Below are 20,212 nucleotides of genomic sequence, written 5' to 3'. Positions count from 1 at the left end.
GAAAAAATTAAGGCGAGCTCATTCCAAAAGTGTAACAAGAGAAACAGTTTGACATTAGTCTCAAGTGGTCAGTATAGAGCATGTTCAAGTCGCAAGTCATAGGAGGCACCAATACACATTCAATAAAGAGCGTGTTCAAGGCACCTATACACAAAATCCTGCAAAGAGGCATTAGATTTGCAAGTGTAAGGGTTTCTTATGAGAGAGAGAGCACAATGAAATGCGCGTGAGAGGAGTAAAATGCAACAAACAACTCTGAGTGTGACATGTCTAAACGAGCTAAAGACCAAAGCGTGACAAATCTGAGCGAGCAAAATACTAGAGCCTTACAAGTCTGAGTGAATAGAACACTAAGGAAACGCTTGGGGTTAGGAATACTTGACTCTAATACCATGTCAAGCCAAGGAGTAACACTTGAATTGATATTAATGCATTAATGTGAACAGAATTATATAACATGGAGGTGTGACCTTTGGGATTCATCTTCCAAGGTCACTTCGATTTCTAACTATTCATTTTCCTTTATTTACATATTTACAATTTATTCACCCAATATTTGGGGATTAGATGTCTAACACTTTATACTTTGGGTTGGTCAAGACCCTAGCAAAGGAAAGGTTCAAAATAGTAGGATAGAATCCTAGATTGTTGAAGAACCATTGGTTGGAACAATGATTAATTCCAAGACTACAACAAATTCAGACTTGCAAAAGGCATGTACAATTAAGGCGCGGAAGGAGAAGATTATTGTTGGTGAGAACAATTTCCTCACAAAAGGGACTGTTAGTGTTTGGGTTTCTCTGAAAGTTCTTACACCATGGTAGGGGTGTGCTTCATGTGATGTTGGGGTGTGTGGTGAACACTTCTTGTATCTTGGCCCCTTGTATCATAAGCTATATTGGATAATTGACAGTTGGAGAGCTTACCATAAATGGATGCTTGTCCTCAAGATACATGTTAGAGGTGGCACGCTTCTTGTGGACGTAATTATCTTATGTCCCAGTTGGCATCTTTTACATGGATGCATGTTGAGGAGGATGGGTGCTTGGCATAGGAGCTTAAGCTATTTTGTGAAGGAGCACTAAACATGACAAGGAAGGGCGCTTGGCCCTAGGAGCATCAGAACCACATGGCACAGAAGTGGAGGTAGAGCACTTAGCTTAAGGGAGTCTTACTTGGAAGACATTGCACTAGAGGTTGCTTGTGGACCCAATTATACACACGTGGAGGAGGAAGAATGAGCTTGGTACCTTGCCTTGGAGAGCATGCAGCGTTGTGATGAGGAGAGCTTGACATGTGGAGGCGTTGCTAGGAGAGTGCTCCACCTGAGAGATGGTGGCAGACGCTACACTTGTGGACATAGCCTAGTACATTAGAGGTCATTGTGGACCTGGTCCACTTCTCTATTGTTGGCCTCCCTCACCTCTCTTATATAAAAGAAGGAGAAAGCCTTTGTCACAATGAACTATTCAAGAAAGTACTAGTAATCTTGATGTACTTGTATTGAAGTCTTTCTGCCTGTGTGATACAAGAGCTGGAAGACTCAAGGTTTGTGCAAAGTAAACCCTAGATATGACTTGGAGCACCATGGCTTGTCTTGAATGCTTGGTGTGAGCTAAACCTAGGGTTTGTGTGATGAAACCCTAGAGCAAGATTTGTAGCACTCAGATGCAAGGGGACTTCGTGTAATGCACACTTGGTAAGTCCCCTTTATAGCTTGTGGAATGCAATGGTGGACTTGTTGATGTTGACGCTAGCTTGTTGTGGAGCCTTTGGTGTGGCTAAATATCTTGGTGGGATGCCTTGCCAGACTTTTGTATCATCAGTTAGGGCTTGTTGCTGATGGTGGATGCCCTTGACAGGGTCTGGAAGCATTGAAAAGTCCTTGCTTGGGCAAGCTACAGGGACTTGTTGTATCAGCTTGAGATGAGCTAAGGTATAGTAATTTATCTTCATTTCTGTAATATATGAAGTGTACTATATCTGTCCTAAATTTATGTGTTCCAGCACTGAAACTCGGATTTTGGTTTCTCATTGTTATGAGTAGTTTCATGGCTGTTTTAATGAACTGACTTGTTGAGACAACCAGACTGAAATGTTGTGTGTTTTAGCATGCCTAGAAGAAACTAGAAATCAGATTTAGTCCTGTTACAAATCTGTTCTTATTGAAGTGATTTTCAGATCTGTGTTGGTTGAGCTTTTGCCCTGAGCACTTGATATTCATCTCTTCCTTCAAGTATATTCTCAGTGTCTATCTTCTTTAGCTTGCCTAGTGAAAAAGTTGGATAAATTGAAGTATTTGCTGTTGTAATAAATATTTCAGATTCAACCATAATGCCAAAAAGTTTTATGAAATGGATCTAGGGAACTTCAAGTAAATGAGATGAAATTTTTTAAGTGTTTTGTTTTGTGCAGATTTTAAAAATTTCCACAGAGCAAACTCTATAATTTGCATTAGGCATAATTCAATCTTCAAGGCAACCTTGTGTCCCATTGTACAACAGGTATTTGATTTTCTTCTTTATTCAGCCTTCATGTATTCTTGTTCATGTTATGTGCTGAGGAATGTTTAATATAAGTATCACCTGGCACTTGTCTAATGAAAATAATATCATGGAAATAGAATGATGGCAATTCCTCTTCACTCCAGCTCTGATGTTGAATTATTGATTTGCCAAATGTTTAAAATTGGCAACATCGATTGCATGGAGACTCCTCTTCTTACTGTACCTGCAAAAGGAATTCTCTAAAATAGTATTTCTTGTCGTTGTCTTTTATCTCCAAATAAAATTCCAGCATCGAATTGTTTGTTTAATTCTCTTTTCCTAGTTTAAAACCCCCAGTTTGGCAAAATGTCAAATAGAGAAAAACCTAAGATGGGTTATTCTTGAAATTTGTCATCCAGGAGAAAAAAGATCTGGTTGTCTTTAAAACTAAAAAACTCAATGTTATTAAATGCAGAACTTGGAACTTAGAAAAAAGAGGAGAAAAGAACAGGAAGCATTCGAGCCAAATACCACTATTAACCATCGACATCATATGACAGGAGGAGAAAAACTAACCTGTTTTTGACAAAGTTGATACAATTGTGAACTGGCAAGGCAAGCACCCATAGAAGGTCACTCCAAGTGGAGGTTCCATGATATTAGTCGGAATACAACAATACTGCTTCTGCATCAAACTCCTCGAAAGCTGCTTTGTTACATCATTCACACTTCAACGAGCACTCCCCTCTGGCATACCTAGCTGTTTTTCTGAACTTCCCTGGAGACAATATATTACTTATTTCACACATACAAACCAGCTGTCCCAGGTTTCCAACTTCCAGCAGTGCAACTTATTTAGCATTGCAATTTGCAACTACTTGTTTAAACTCAGATGCTTGGCTGTGTTGCTCTGTTACTCTGGTAAAAGGCGACCACACATTATCAAGTAATTCAGTAGCTTAAGAGATTCCAAAAGTCCACTTCCCCTGGCTATGCTGTGTTTCAATATACTGTAAGAGACCGTGTCAGGACCACAACCATCAATTGCCATGTTAAGTAAAAGCTTGGACACTTGCTGTTCTTTACCTTCCTTGCATAGACCATATAACAATATATTGTACACTAGCATTTGCACCAGATGTTGCAAAGGAAACGCCGTAAGGCATAAATTGAAGAACACAAATACAACAAAAGAATACTTTGATAAAGAATAAAAATATATTGAACGCTCAAATCAATGCCCCATTAACTGAAACCAGTTAGTAGACATATCTATCAACATTAGGATTATACACAATGCTCAAGAAATTTCCCATATACAAACAGCACCTTCCACAACAACCTTTTGTCACATTCACATTTTAAAAAATGCCTTGGAACGTGATTGGAATCTCCCATATTGTCTTTTTAATTATGCAGATAAATCTTCCATATTGCTATTTTCATCATGAATATTGTTAGTTCATTGTTGTAAAGTGTTAGTGTGTTAAATTCAATACTGTAAGTTTGACAAGCGAAAAAAATTCCTCAATTAGCATAATATGCATTTTTTTCTCACCATGTATTTTTCAGTCATGCATTACAAAACTTCCATCAAAGAGCACAAGTAACAGATTAACATGTATTTTCCCTTCATTATTTTCATCACAGAGCCAAGAAATCTACGCCTTATCTATAAAGTAACAAAAACATTTTGAAATAAGTTTAATATTTCAAGCCAGTGTCTAACCTATAAAGTAACAAAAACTTTTTGAAATAAATTTAATAGTTTAAGCAATTGACTACCTAATTTAATAATTGAAAAATTCTCAAAGATGAATTATACTCCATAATAAGAGAGCCAACATTGGAGCCCATACTTTCACTAAAAGAAAAAGAAACACAACCACTTGTTAAGAAGAAATTCAAGTAATAATAATAAAACAAAAATAATAAACATTAAAGGATAAAATGGTATTTCCAACGCACAGGTATAAATATACATGCTCTATGTCCATTGTTAGAGTAAATGGGTGTGGAGAAAGGGCAAGAAGCATGTTCAATTTGTTTCTAAATGAGTGGTTATCTAAGCTCGTAAACATAATAAAAAAGATATTTATTACAACAACTTCTATATGATTATTCTTTTTGAAACATAGTTAAAACCGTAAATTAACAATTTCAGAAACCTACACATGTTAGAAACAATCAGATAAGCCATGATGATTGAGTTTCCCGTTACTTAAAGTCTTTGTTGATTGAGTCCACTGAATGAGCCAAGTTCATGTTAGCTTTGGTTGAGTTGATGTAAAAATGTGTAGTGGAGTTGATATCAACTAAGGTCTAGTTGTAGAATCACCAAACTGAGTTGAAGTTGGCTTAGCTAGACATACAAGGTTAAACCAGCTGACCAATAAAGTTTGTCATAACTATAAACAGAGATTTATTCAAGCTTAGCAACAATTACTATCATCATCGGCTAATGTTTAAATACTAAATTGCAAAATGCAGTTAATGCCAAATAATGTATACATTTTTTAGGGCATTGGGCAGTAGCAACACCAGAGCTATGTTGTGGGTTTTGTTTTGGGAAAATTCGTATTGTGGAATTTGGGTTTTGCATGAGTATTGTTGTTTCCAGAGAAAACGATGTTGTACATAATGGTGGAGAGATGTTGTGCAATTGTTTCAGGTTCCGTAATTTGATGATATGCACAGAATGGGTAATGCCATGAGGCCCTAAATGTTTTTGGTCAAATGAGGAGAGTGTTTCTAAGCCAAACAACTTCAGCTTTGGCACCATTGTCAAGGCCTGCGTTGGGTAATGCCATGAGGCCCTAAATGTTTTTGGTGAAATGAGGAGAGTGTTTTTAAGCCAAATAACTTCACCTTTGGCACCATTCTGGAACATCTAAAAGCTCTGAACAGCTTACCCGCCTGGTACTTAGTATGTTGTACAGGCCTGGAACTTATATTTGTGTCAACAAATGAGTATGTGGTTGAACCCACAGGTGTCTTCATCGACAAAAAGAAAGCAGCTGCTCACTTGAAGGTTTGAATATTACCATTCCACAATTCAATTATAATTGATTTTTTCCTTCAAAGGTTATCCGACATGCTACTAATTAAAAATACAATGTAGGTAAAAGTTGAGAAATGATATTTGAGGTAACTAAGGAGTTGTCACATGTAATGCCACTCCCTTTCTACATGAGCAAGGAGATTTGGCAATAGCATGTCCGCTTTGGCTCTTTCTCAATTTATAAAATTGACACTGTTGACTAATATCAGCATAACCAACCCTATTCTAAGTTGAAACTTCTTTCAAATTGAGCATTCACCTCATGAAAGGTTACCTTAAAATTGCTCCATAGTTGTGACTATTCGAAATTGACAAGGTGATTAAAAAATAACATGTTTGTTTTAAGTTAATGGTTTCAATCATGAATCCATTGTGAAATTTCTCGCATTTTAGCTTCTAATTGTTCAATAATGAACCCATTGTGCATTGTTCCAATTGTAGAAAATTCTAGCCCTAAGTGATTCTTTCCCTTATGATCTCAATCAAACAAATCAATTATTGAATTTAATTAATGTAGAAATTAATTTCGGACCATAGCAACAATCATACAATAGCTGGAAAAGTAAAAAGGATGCATAAAACAGTTTTTTTTTCTAAGTAAGACTAATTCAATTAAAAAAGGCAAAAATATAATTACACCGAGGCCCCGCCTCAAACTCTGTTTCTAGCTTTCATCGAAACAGTTGATACTGCCCCAGATTGGGGAAACCAGCATGAAATTGCAAAACAGTTACGATATAACCCTGAACTGACATCAACAGACACCATAATACGACCTTGTGACACAGAAAAAAGGTGCAACTCAGCAACACTGGACATGACAGCAAACCAACAAAACTACTGAACTGCTAAACATACGCAAAAATATCAAGCAACTGGACCAAACCGTGATCTGCCTGAGGCCGATTTGGTTCATGGGTGGCTGCATTTGCCAGAGGACATCAGTTGTTTTGCTACTCCTCCAGAGTTTCCTCGACCACGGGACACACATACTGTTCCCAATCGTCTTCCTTTTTCTCCACATCGCTCTTCTCAGCATCGCCTGTAGGCCCCTCCATCTGTTGGGTGCCTCTTGATCTGCCAGCACACCCCACCGTTAAAGCCACGACTGCAGAGCAGCCACCCGCCCGTTGAAAGTCGTCTACATGCTCATTGTCACCATGCATTCTGCTATGCCTGATTCCCTGGCTATCATCCTTTGAATTTTTCTCCTGACTCCTCTCATATCCTGGGCTCTCATCCCCTGAGAATGCTCCTTAGAGCTTGTCACTTGATCACTGTCCAGCATTTCTTCTTCAGTGAAGACAACGGTCACCTTGGCAGTGATAGTAGGTTTATTTAGACGGCTATGGAGCCTGAAATGGGTAGTGTGAGAGGCAGAGCCAGGACTCTGCTGGGAAATAACAGAATGGAGCCCAAAATCTCTGAGCAGATCCCTTGACTCCATCCCACGCCCCCGCCTACTGCGCGCGTAGGAATAGTGTCTGAGCTGAGGTCTGGGTTGAGGCTCATCTTCCTGGTCCTGAGGAGGGGAAGGGGGAGCCGAGCTCTGCGCAGTATGAGGTCTCGCTCTGCCTCCCCGAGAACCTCCAAATCGACTCCTCATTCGATGCCTTACCATCCTGGTGAGGACTGAGAGCAGATCAACGGGATATTCAGTTGGGGAGGGGGATTGATTACAGAAACAGGGCCTCTGAGCAGGATTTACAGGGCAAAGCATGGAGTGGGAGAAATGGTGGCCATTTCCAAAATCGATGCAACTAAGGTGCCAACAACGTTTTCATGTAGCTGTTCTGCTACCTGCGAGCTTTGCCTACAGCGGACAATAGCTACGAATCGGGGGACGAACAATGGGAACAGGAGGCGCCATTCTGATATCTACTGTATCCATATCTCGGCCTGATGGGCCATTTATTTCCATCTGCATGCTGGTCAGATTTCGACTGCAGTGAGCCTGGATCCGGGCCCAATTCATCACCTGGCTGGTCCTTGCGCCAGCGTTTCTAAGTGAGCCCATTAATGCTCTTTGAGAACACCCGCATCCGGGTCATAAAACAGTTTTTGCATAAAATGGTTTTTGGAAATGTTTGAGACCACTCAGAGCAATGATGGCACTGCACAAAGGAAGTTTAATGCTTAGCCAGGTGGATGGGATTAAAACAAAATTGAAAAGGCCAACTTGCAGTCCGAAAAGGGTCAAGCCCTAAAAGAGACCTGAACCTCAGATCAGACTATGGTGGAGGGACGAAAGGCCTAAGAAGGTTTGCTAGATTTTTGTAAAGGCAGAGCCTTTATAAACCAATTGTATAAAATGGTTTTTGGAAATGTTTGAGACCACTCAAAGCAATGATGGGACTGCACAAAGGAATTTTGTGCAAGGAGGCTATCACATCAACCCAGGAACTTGCGTGAAAAGCAATTATATTCCTCCTCCCTGACAGTGACTATTGAGAAAGTTCCTAGAAAGTTACTATCACTATTCAAAGGAATAAGAAACTTTACTCTGTTCTTTCTTGGGTTCAAAGAAAACTGAAGAGTAACCATGACTGTCAAAAAGCAATAAATTAGATGTCACAAGATTAAAGCTAAAGAAAGACAGAAGAATACTAATATGGAATGGAATTTCAACAAAGGGACATGCCATTTTGGAAACATACCCTATAACATGACATAGGTCACAATCAAAAGCTGAAGATGGTCCATGAACCAAAATAGATTTTATATTTTTTATGGCATAACAGGGCCAAAGAAGATTGGTAAGCTAGATACTCTCACTATTCAAAGGAATTAAAATGTTTAGATATTTGTTTTCACATATTCTAATATGATCCCACTGTAGCAGAGTGAGGTACAAATGTTGGAGAATTCCTAAAACAATCGAGATTTTTTCAATTTTAGGACTCGAACTCAGATAGTCAGATTGCTGCCACTCCTCCTTCCATATTTCCCTGCAGATTTGATTGAATGAGGCCTTCAAGCATCAATGTACCATTACAAGGCACCATGGCCCGTTGGCAGAGAAAGTAAGTTGTGAGCTGAATTGTTATCAGGTCACGGAAAATCATCACAACAATACTTTGCCCTAGATTCTCTAACACCATGAATTCCATCTGATCCTTTTGTGAAAATATTGCAATAGTTGATTGCAGTTTGTCCATTTTTAAGCTCAACGAAGAGTAATATATGTGGATGTTTAGATCCCTTTTGATTTCCTGTTTGTCGTGGGGCCACTTCTCACAGCTGATTAAATCGAAATAAACATTACCTCGGTTATTACAAGTTTCAAATGTGAATTCAAACATGGCTACAAGGCTGCTTTGAAGGAGGTTTGGTCTGATGTGGATCTCACATTAGAACTTGGCAAAAGAAAACTCTTCACTCTGTGTGTCTGCATTCGTTGACATGGGATATTGACTTGTAACCTGTGTGTCCCCCTGTGCCTCGATAATCAAAATAGATTCAGCACGTTGGGGAGAATAACTTGGAGATGTGTCCATTTCCAGATCCGATGCTTCATATTCTGAGTGATAATAGCTCTCAGATATCTCTGAAGTATTAACGTCTCCCATTGTTTTGTATCTGCGAAGCAAGTGCAATGGAGAAGATCCATGGATTGGAGTTGTTTCCCCACTTTGAAACCCAGAAGACAACACTGAGCTGCTTGCGATTCCAGAAGAAGAATGCTCTGGCTTTCTATGTCGTTTCATTTTTTTCTTAGCAGTTTTATGCCATTTCTGTAAGGCAATGGCTGTCTGTTCTTCAAATATAGCCTTCTTCATGTGAGAACCCATCTGCACAGGAACATCTCATCAGTTTTGAGAGCACTACCCTAAGGTTTAATCACAGCAGGATTATTTGAACAGTCCTGAAGCTCACTATCACAAAATCAATTCGCCTAAAGAAAAATTCTGCCAATCTTTCAACACAGTCACTGTGTCTTTTTCTCTTGTTTTCTTTTGACATGGGTGAGACTACTAACATAAATTTATTGAACAAACAAAAGAAAGCTCTAGAGTGGTCCTGTTTTTCTAACCAATTTTTTTTAGGGTTGCCTGAAGCCGACAACAGAGTGAATAATCTGTTCTGCCAAAAATAAAAATAAAAATTGAAACTTCCTAGTTCTTATTTTTCCCTAATAAATTTGTCTGCTGTGAGTTCAACTAATTCTCAAGTGACAACTTATCTCTTATTTTATAAATACTAGTAAGTTATTTGAGCATCACGCACTGTACAGCTTGGCTGCATCTATCCTCTGTACAAAGTAAACAAGATAAATCGACTGGTAGTGAAGACTTGACCAATGCAATTCTCCCAATTTATATTCATATTATTCAGCCTGTTCTGGAGTCTGAATTTCAGTTGATCCTCTCAACAACCCGAATTTGATGGTATCTTCGATGAACATGAAAAGACTCACCTGTGTTACAAGTGCATAAAGTGGAAGTGTGATGTAGCTACATAGAAACTGCACAGCAACCCTAATCACAGACACAAGCAGCCCAATGGAGTCCTCATCAGATGCAAAAAATGGTTACTATCAGTGTTCTCCATAGACAGCATTGCAGTCTGCTAGTACTAATCCAAAGCAGCAATAACCTAATTAAAACGATTACTTGCTTGCTTAGAATGTGCTCTCTTCATGTTTAAGGCAAGATAAAGATTTTGTAAACAAAATATGTATAATAGTCTACGGGTTTGAATGCTCAACATACTTTCTTTTTCCTCGAAAACTTTATGGGGAAACTCAAAAAGTGATCACATACTTACCCAATGATGATTCTGATTATGATTAAAACAAAATTGTCATGAAAACAAGATCTCAGGCCAAATTCGTACTGCAAGCATAAAGTCAAATTTAAATAAGATGCAGAGATGTAGTAGAAATGAAATTCTAATGCTGTATAAACTGAAATTGATTTAGGGTGCTTGAGACTATATTTTTTTAAGTATTGAATTAATAGTGCATATAAATTTCATCAAATTCAGCCAACTTATAATTCAAGGCTTTGATTTCTAAATTTGACTCTGGTTCATTAACATGGTGATGCCGTGTCTCAAGTTTCAACCACTAAACTGCATCCCAACAAATGCAAGACTGCAAAATGTTACTATCATTAGCATAATAAACCCAATGACTCTACACACAACAATTTATTCTTTACTGAATGAACATATTGCTTACCCATATCCAAAAAAAGAATGCAAGCTGGAAAGCATTCTGCAGAACAGAAGTAACAATCAATCCATTGCTATTCCCATGAATATTCAGAGAATTCAGAAATATAGTTTGTCAATGAGAATTTAGCATGCACATCATTTGATACCTGGAAGAGAGTGAAATGGATCAAGAAAAGGACAAGTTGAGGGCGACCAAACCAAAATAGTTCATTCGTTGGCTGAACTACCGGAGTTCCTTTCAGTACATAAAGCCTATCTTGAATTTCTAAAGCCATCTCTGTTATTATAACTTGTAGCTTTGTTCCAATCAACAAAATTATCTGCACATTTTGGAAGATCAAATGGAAATAAGTTTTGAAGAATTCAATCAGAAAAACGTCCAAGATCATTGGTTCACATGATCAATGTACCCTCTCCTATGAGTAATATTATTATGCACTTACAATTAAGGGAATAAACGAGATCCAGAAAAATGTTTATGCCCTTACCATTAAGGGAATAAACGAGATCCAGAAAAATGTATACCACCCTGCTCAGAGGAATACATCCCATCAGAAGGAGAAAGTTAGTTTAAACAATTGTGGACATCTAGAATGAAGACTTGACTTTGGAAGCAGGGTAGAGTACTGAAGATTTACCATTCACATTAAGAAGCAAAAAGATTATAGCAAAAGCCCACAAAGGAGGACTGCAGATAATGCATCAAGGGTGTGTGTTAGTTAAAAGTCAAGAACAGGTTTTCGAAAAAAACAGGGGGATGACAAACCAAGGTCAGACAAGGGAAATACTGTATACATAATTCTGTCTGAGACCAAAGCTGTTGTGAACACGGAAAAACGTTACTAACCTGATTCCAACTACGCTTTTGAAGTCATCATCCAAAGATCTCTTGATATATTTCTGAAAATCAAACTTGCTATTTGGAGCCAAGTGAGCCTGTACGTACATTTTGAAGTAATTAATACTTTAGAACAAATCAGATGCCTTACATGAATGAAGTTGGGTTTGAAATAAACAAGATGAGAAGGAAAAGACGATTTAAAGTGATCAAAACTTACAACGATGAAGCCATGGCGCAAGGTCACGTAATCAATTTTAGTTACAGACGGACAGAATTGACGAAAGAAGCATACCTGCAAATCTAAGGAAAGCTAATGTTAAATCAGATATGGATATTTCTCAATTAATGCAAATAGGGATACAGATATTTCTCAATTAATGCAAATAGGAAACAAAGATATATCCCTTGAAGATTTGTAATTGTGAATAACTTACCATCCATTTAAGAATCAGTGTTCGGCTCCAGAAACACGGAAAAATGTTACTAACCTGATTCCAACTACGCTTTTGAAGTCATCATCCAAAGATCTCTTGATATATTTCTGAAAATCAAACTTGCTATTTGGAGCCAAGTGAGCCTGTACGTACATTTTGAAGTAATTAATACTTTAGAACAAATCAGATGCCTTACATGAATGAAGTTGGGTTTGAAATAAACAAGATGAGAAGGAAAAGACGATTTAAAGTGATCAAAACTTACAACGATGAAGCCATGGCGCAAGGTCACGTAATCAATTTTAGTTACAGACGGACAGAATTGACGAAAGAAGCATACCTGCAAATCTAAGGAAAGCTAATGTTAAATCAGATATGGATATTTCTCAATTAATGCAAATAGGGATACGGATATTTCTCAATTAATGCAAATAGGAAACAAAGATATATCCCTTGAAGATTTCGAATTGTGAATAACTTACCATCCATTTAAGAATCAGTGTTCGGCTCCAGAAACTCATATGGCGCTTTACAAATGAAGTTTCATGGGTTAATCTGAATCTTGCAGGATCTGTTTGGACCAAAAAGGAAACAAATCCCTCAAAACCCATACGGTATTTTTCACACCCTCAAAAGCTTATCCAATCGCCCAAGTTTCATGTTGTGCCCTCTAAATATTTTAGTTTTGAAATCGAGAACTTTACCCAATCAGCCTATAACACAGTATATCCCAATTAGAATTTGCACAGTTGCCAAACTGGCTTGGGTTATTTCTTTTAAGTTTTCAACCTGAAAGTATCCAGATGCTGGAATAAATACTCTTCTAGACAAACCCAGTTAGAAGAACCAAAAGAACTCACCATGTGAAAACTCATACTGCTGTTCTCAGCGCTTTCCAGCGCTCTAGGCATCAATAGGATTTACAGATCTCATTGTTAACAGAGGATTTAAAAGCATGCAGATATCAAAACAATAAGATCTACTGCAGAAATTAAACTGAATAATATATATGGAGAAAACAATTTGTCTCCCCTTCCACTTACTTTTGCTCTTGCTAGGGCGACAGTTAAGACACTATATAACACATGGAGAACTGCCAACAAAAAGATGAAGATGTGGAGCTGGTTCATGCCAGTCGGGGAGACAAGAGGATAGTTACCCTTCAAACAAAGAATGACAAATTATCAAATAAGTCCAACTTAGGATAAACATTTGAAATATATATTGAAATCCTATTTCAAAATGGTCTAAGTAACCCTAATTGCATGAAAAAAATCACTCAGAGAATCACAGGGCCTGGATAGTTATGCCATATGCAGTAAGACTAAGAGTAGGGTGTGGTATATACATGTGCGGAGCTACAATAGTTGCTATCCTCACCAGCACCAGCTAAGACACGCCTCCATGGGATCTTCTGTTCAGAGGACATGGATTCCCATAAACGTTTTCGGCCGTGCTCCTCCCCATTATCTACTTTCATGCTTTCAACAGCAGTGCTTTCGACGGCAGTATCATTTGTCTTACACGGAAGCATAGTATCACCTACTTTTTTGGATATACAAATCATAGAAATGGGCTTCGCTCCAACTGTCAGTAGAAGTGAGATGAAACCAAGAAGCATCAATTCTGCAGCCCAAAATGACAAATTTCAGAAATATTTTCTCAGAGCACCAGAAATCTCATTCACAAATTCTAAGCTAAAAGAGATAAATCTGTTTGCATGAAATATTAGTTTGAAATCCAACTACAAAATGTCAAAAAAATCTACCAATACAATCAAAACAGATCATTTCAGACATATAGTCAGCCCATGTGACCACCTCATGATAATTCATCAGGAAGCTCTACCCAGGAAACAGGATTTCTGGTAAAACATCAGAACTCCATAGAGCAAACCATTTTCAGATATATTTTCTCATACAAGATGATTAGCAAGAAATCTCATGCAAGATAGACTGCAACAAGCATATCTGCATCAATCACATGGGGAATGTTAGTGGTTTGAAACATCTGTTACCTGCTTTCAGTTTTTCAAGTGCTTCATACAGGGCGTTCTTCTTTTTCCTCTTCAACCACTGTCAATATAGTGACAGAAGGAGACTTTATCAGTACAGAATGCATATTGTATTCAAAACTTGTGTTCCCAAAAAAAAAAATGATCAGCTCTTACTTCTAATCACTAATCATATATGAGCACATTAAAATTAGGCTCTACCAGTGTGGTTTGTTGCTGAATACAAAGCCCAAATTTTAGGAAATCCTCATTAGCCAAAACAAAATGAGTGCAGAGCCGAAGTAAGATGCATTAAATTAAATAAACAGTCTACTGCTGAGACTGAAACAAAACCTTACGTTGCTAACATGATGAATACCCTGTTCAAGCAATAAGGAGATGACTACAAATCCCAAGCAAGCAACTGCTACTGCCCATGTAGGAGTTTCGGCTAAAGAACGATCACTACTGCTGCCCCCTCCTGCCATATTCTTCTTTTCACAGGATTGATAACTGTTTCCCTTTGAAATTTTCAGTATTTTATTCCATTTTGATCTTGAATTTCATAGTTTACATAACACTCTATAACAGAGCGAGCCAGCCAAAGTTACTTAATCAAATTCTATTGAATTTGAACATTATTCAATATTTTATTCTATTTAAACCTTGAATCTCATCATTCACAACCCGGCAATCACCAATTAATCAAATCCCACTGAATTTAATAATGGCAAACAGCAATATCTTGTCCCCAATTTCTAGATCTTGAATTGAAGCACAGGCACTATCGGAGCAGGATCCCCAGCTAGCCTCCATATAATGTTGTCGCTGTGATCCAAGTCAATGCAAGTATGGGAAAAGGCCATTATCTACTTTCATGCTTTCAACAGCAGTGCTTTCGACGGCAGTATCATTTGTCTTACACGGAAGCATAGTATCACCTACTTTTTTGGATATACAAATCATAGAAATGGGCTTCGCTCCAACTGTCAGTAGAAGTGAGATGAAACCAAGAAGCATCAATTCTGCAGCCCAAAATGACAAATTTCAGAAATATTTTCTCAGAGCACCAGAAATCTCATTCACAAATTCTAAGCTAAAAGAGATAAATCTGTTTGCATGAAATATTAGTTTGAAATCCAACTACAAAATGTCAAAAAAATCTACCAATACAATCAAAACAGATCATTTCAGACATATTGTCAGCCCATGTGACCACCTCATGATAATTCATCAGGAAGCTCTACCCAGGAAACAGGATTTCTGGTAAAACATCAGAACTCCATAGAGCAAACCATTTTCAGATATATTTTCTCATACAAGATGATTAGCAAGAAATCTCATGCAAGATAGACTGCAACAAGCATATCTGCATCAATCACATGGGGAATGTTAGTGGTTTGAAACATCTGTTACCTGCTTTCAGTTTTTCAAGTGCTTCATACAGGGCGTTCTTCTTTTTCCTCTTCAACCACTGTCAATATAGTGACAGAAGGAGACTTTATCAGTACAGAATGCATATTGTATTCAAAACTTGTGTTCCCAAAAAAAAAAATGATCAGCTCTTACTTCTAATCACTAATCATATATGAGCACATTAAAATTAGGCTCTACCAGTGTGGTTTGTTGCTGAATACAAAGCCCAAATTTTAGGAAATCCTCACTAGCCAAAACAAAATGAGTGCAGAGCCGAAGTAAGATGCATTAAATTAAATAAACAGTCTACTGCTGAGACTGAAACAAAACCTTACGTTGCTAACATGATGAATACCCTGTTCAAGCAATAAGGAGATGACTACAAATCCCAAGCAAACAACTGCTACTGCCCATGTAGGAGTTTCGGCTAAAGAACGATCACTGCTGCTGCCCCCTCCTGCCATATTCTTCTTTTCACAGGATTGATAACTGTTTCCCTTTGAAATTTTCAGTATTTTATTCCATTTTGATCTTGAATTTCATAGTTTACATAACACTCTATAACAGAGCGAGCCAGCCGAAGTTACTTAATCAAATTCTATTGAATTTGAACATTATTCAATATTTTATTCTATTTAAACCTTGAATCTCATCATTCACAACCCGGCAATCACCAATTAATCAAATCCCACTGAATTTAATAATGGCAAACAGCAATATCTTGTCCCCAATTTCTAGATCTTGAATTGAAGCACAGGCACTATCGGAGCAGGATCCCCAGCTAGCCTCTATATAATGTTGTCGCTGTGATCCAAGTCAATGCAAGTATGGGAAAAGGCCATGCCAGGTCGACTCATCTGCACCGTGTGGTTACAAATAATTGTTTCGTTTTCACTCATCTGCACTCTCTGGCTTGATTATCATTTAGGTAAATTAGGTTTGGAAAACTGCAGTCCATTGAATCTCACTATCCTCGCCAGCTAGCAGAATTGGAATTTGACAGGTTTGGAACTCCATTAGATCTTATTGTTTAGTATTTGCCATTTATACGCAACAACGACACCTTGAAACCAAAGCTACAAGATACTCAAATTCAAATAGATCATACAGATTAATATTGACAACTGCTATTCCAGAAGTTCTATATACAGTTTATCACATTTAGTGTCCAACATTAAACACCCGACTTTCTGGTATCAGGCTCAGAAGAAATTTATTAAAACAATAAATGGTTTACCTATCAATCACAGGGTGTAGAATAGCTTGCAGGAGGATAATGTTCAATCAAACTAAACCTCAACTTTTGCACACATCTTTGAGGTCATTGTGAGAATTCTAATGAACAAGCAATCTCAAATTATTTCAACTAGAATAGTAGAAAGTAAGGAAGGCTTTATAATTTCAACTGCCAAATTAAACATAGGAAACCCAGAAGGATAATGTGAAAGTTGAGCATTGTGTAGATAGTAGGCTGTGTTGCTCTGTTACTCTGGTAAAAGGCGACCACACATTATCAAGTAATTCAGTAGCTTAAGAGATTCCAAAAGTCCACTTCCCCTGGCTATGCTGTGTTTCAATATACTGTAAGAGACCGTGTCAGGACCACAACCATCAATTGCCATGTTAAGTAAAAGCTTGGACACTTGCTGTTCTTTACCTTCCTTGCATAGACCATATAACAATATATTGTACAAAATAATACTTGGTCGATATCCATTCTCTAACATTTCATCATATAGTTCAAGGGCTTTGTTTACGCTGCCTACCTTGCAATGCCCGTACATTATGGAACCATAAGTAAAAACATCAGGAGTCCAACCCTTGGTATGCATATCACGAACCATCATTTCTGATGTTGACATTTGCCCTGCCCTACAAAAAGCATGGATTAATATATTGTAAGAAATTTGATCAGGGGTACATCCTTTGTTGGACATCACACTGAAAAGCCTGTATGCTTCCTGCAAGTTTCCTTTCTTGCACAGGCTATCCAACAATATATTGTAGGTAACAACACTAGGAAGGCACCCTTGTTTTGGCATACAATTCAGCAATTGAAAGGCTTCGCAGAGCGTTCCAACCCTACAATGATAATATATCAAAGAAGTATAAGTCACTACATTGGGAGTACAGCCTTCAACATGCATTTTACCTAGAAGTTCTCTTATCGTTCTAAAATTATTACCGTCCTTGCATAGTGCAGAGATCATTATGTTATAAGAAACTGTATCAGGAGAACAGCCTCTATATGACAGCTCATTAAAAAGTTGAAATGCCTGCTGCAACTTCCCCTCCTTGCACAAACCATTTAGCAATGTATTGTATGTAACCAAATTAGGTCGGTAACCCTTGCACTCCATATTTGTCAGAAGTGCACAAGCCTCTTCTGACTTGTATTTTTGACATAAGCCATTGAAAAAAATATTACAGGTAACAATATCAAGAACATAACCCTTGCGCAGCAAATCTTGCAGCAACTTATGGGCCTCTGCAACTTGGCCTACCTTACAGAGTCCTCCTATTAGTGCAGTGTAAGTATATATATCAGGATAAAAGCCCTTGTTGGAAATAACATCCATTAATTGGCAGGCTTCTAAAAACTTCATAGCATTACAAAGAGCATGAAGAATAATGTTGTAAGTGACCAAGTCCGGAGAACAATCATGCTTAACCATCATATCAAGAACCCTACTGGCCTCCTTAATGTTTCCTTTCTTGCAGAGACCATTAATTAATGTAGTAAATGTTACAACATTAGGATTACAGCCCTCAGATGCCATCTCATCCAAAACACTGTAAGCTTCCTCCCACCTACCTTCTTCACTAAAACCATAGACCAGAGCAGTGTAAGTGTACACATTTGGAGAACAACCATTTCCCTTCATAGAGCAAAAAATCTTTATAGCACTTGAAGTTTTTCCTGCCCTGCATAGACCTAGTATCAACGGATTGTAACTAAAGACATTTGGAGAAAACCCCTTCCCAAGCAAAGTCCTCAGGAGGTGGTAAGCCTCTTCAATTTTGCCCACTCTGCAAAGACCCATCATAAGATTATTGACAGTTCGTACTGCAGGGAGAAAATTTACCTCCAACATGTCTTCAAAGACGTCCAATGCAGCCTCCAGGTTCCCTTCCTTTAACAAAGCTTTCAAAAGCGCCTTGTACGTATACTTATAAGGATGATTTCCTTTCTGAGTAATCTCTTTCATAAATTTCAAGGCACTGTCCAACTTTCCCAACCTGATGCAACCAGTTAAAAGTAATTTGTAAGTCAAAGCGTTTGGGGATGCCCCGAAATGATGCATCTCTTGTAGAATAGCCTCAACAGTTTCAAAATTTACATTACTGGACCTCAGAAAAGAACTTAAAAAATTGTTGTATGCATGTACAGTATGTTGACATCCAGAACATGGCATAAGTTTCAGATGCTCTAAACCTTCTTCCACTATTCTGGCCTGGGCACACCCGGCTACTACTGTCCAAGAAGTTGTAACGGCAGGGTTGGTTCCAATTTGTTCTTTTTCTATTGCCCCCTGATTCTGAGGCCGTTCCTCGCCCATTAAAAGTGCATCTGAATGAGCTAGCTTGTTAACACACATATTTGTTTTCTGAATGGCAGTCATCACCACTGGAGGCATCGCAGCAGTGATTGAATTCCCCACTTCTTTCGATATAGTTCCTAACATTTTATGCCTGGGTGTTCCAAACATAACCGTACTTTTTGAGTTGTTTTCGTTTCGTTTGCAGGCCATAGCTTTTCTATTTGATAACAGAAAGAAACCAACTCCAAGATGTCAAAAAAATGACTTTTTTACAAGGAACTCTGCACCTACCCAGGTTTGCATACAGCATTACCATTTTCTTTCACATTACATACCCAGATAGTTAATCTTGTTTGCAGTCTGTATGTACTTCCTAGCCACATGATATCTCCATCATTGCAGCATATCAAATATTTAAAATTGCTTCAGCTACTGACCTGGATGCCTTGATTTGGGCAGCTCTGGTTGCAATCCAGCTTCTACCACCAAACATGGTAAAATATGTATAGCCATTGCCTTGATAGCGAAGATTTATCTGCACAGAGCTGCCCACTAGGGATTGCAACTCCAACAGAACGAAATGTGCAGCATTCAACCGAATGCAAATATTTGTAATCCCAAACTGTCAACACCAGACTGTGGCCTCCCTCCCCACCAAGGGAAATCAGACACATTCAAATTTGAGTTTCAGAACGATTAAGCGGAAAACCACACGAAAGATGCTCAGATATTGCAATTTGTTCGAGTAAAAGCGATCTTGGGGGTTTTGGGTTTTAGGACAGGCAGATAAGTGTGCCCTTTTTCTAAGGTTTTTAATTATAATGTTGATGTGAACAAACATCAGGAAACTAAATCCCTACACCAAGAAAACTATGACGTACATCTCAGGAAGTACTGATAAAGAGAAATGCAGCTCTTATTTTGTTGGAGGTTAGTAAAGTAATTGTTTATATATCTAGGGGAGAGTTTGTATCCAGATCCATTTGAAGAGTGTTTAACAGCTAAGTTAGGAGGAGCAGAGATCATTTTTCAAAAGTAAATATATTTATAATCGAGTATTGTGAAAATTTTATAATTAAAAAATATATATTTAAAAATTACTATAATAAAAATTTATTTAAAATATTTATTTGATTTAGTTTAGATTAAAAATCAATGGCTATTGTTTTTTTTTAAGTTTATTAAAAATTATTATAATAAAAAATTATTTAAAATATTTATTTGATTTATTTTAGATTAAAAATCAATGGCTATTTTTTTT

At 37.8% G+C, this 20,212-nt stretch overlaps 2 protein-coding genes, 1 long non-coding RNA gene and 1 pseudogene across 4 annotated transcripts in view; all 4 read right to left on the bottom strand.

Moving 5' to 3' along the window:
• LOC149219689 (uncharacterized) overlaps nt 1–4,849 on the bottom strand; it is an 82,504-nt gene extending 77,655 nt beyond the window's left edge. Inside the window, exon 1 of the long non-coding RNA XR_016249250.1 lies at nt 3,063–4,849. This is a non-coding gene — a long non-coding RNA (uncharacterized LOC149219689). The remainder of the gene's footprint in view (nt 1–3,062) is intronic.
• A 3,482-nt stretch (nt 4,850–8,331) lies between these two features.
• LOC149219687 (MLO-like protein 9) lies at nt 8,332–16,580 on the bottom strand (annotated as a pseudogene). The gene is made up of 15 exons (XR_016249603.1): nt 15,745–16,580; nt 15,410–15,467; nt 14,836–15,018; nt 12,483–12,628; nt 12,266–12,340; nt 12,055–12,143; nt 11,784–11,866; nt 11,573–11,661; nt 11,364–11,413; nt 11,214–11,254; nt 10,872–11,045; nt 10,730–10,765; nt 10,315–10,382; nt 9,965–10,025; nt 8,332–9,338 (listed from the first exon to the last, which is right to left on the bottom strand). The product of XR_016249603.1 is annotated as an MLO-like protein 9 (transcript).
• LOC149219688 (MLO protein homolog 1-like) lies at nt 12,932–14,837 on the bottom strand. The gene is made up of 4 exons (XM_089384453.1): nt 14,353–14,837; nt 14,018–14,075; nt 13,349–13,626; nt 12,932–13,160 (listed from the first exon to the last, which is right to left on the bottom strand). The coding sequence occupies exons 1-4, from the start codon at nt 14,479–14,481 to the stop codon at nt 12,948–12,950; spliced, it is 678 nt and encodes a 225-aa protein (XP_089240579.1). The 5' UTR covers nt 14,482–14,837; the 3' UTR covers nt 12,932–12,947.
• A 192-nt stretch (nt 16,581–16,772) lies between the features above and the next one.
• LOC149219686 (uncharacterized) lies at nt 16,773–19,692 on the bottom strand. The gene has a single exon (XM_089384452.1). The coding sequence runs from the start codon at nt 19,159–19,161 to the stop codon at nt 16,894–16,896; it is 2,268 nt and encodes a 755-aa protein (XP_089240578.1). The 5' UTR covers nt 19,162–19,692; the 3' UTR covers nt 16,773–16,893.
• Nucleotides 19,693–20,212: the final 520 nt, after the last annotated feature.

This window comes from Pinus tabuliformis, chromosome Q (assembly GCF_031772625.1).
Source record: "Pinus tabuliformis cultivar Carrire ecotype Pingquan chromosome Q, CPIR1, whole genome shotgun sequence".
NCBI lineage: Eukaryota > Viridiplantae > Streptophyta > Pinopsida > Pinales > Pinaceae > Pinus > Pinus tabuliformis.
The sequence above is the reverse complement of the archived record's forward strand: the minus strand, read 5'-3'. Positions and strand labels throughout refer to the sequence as shown.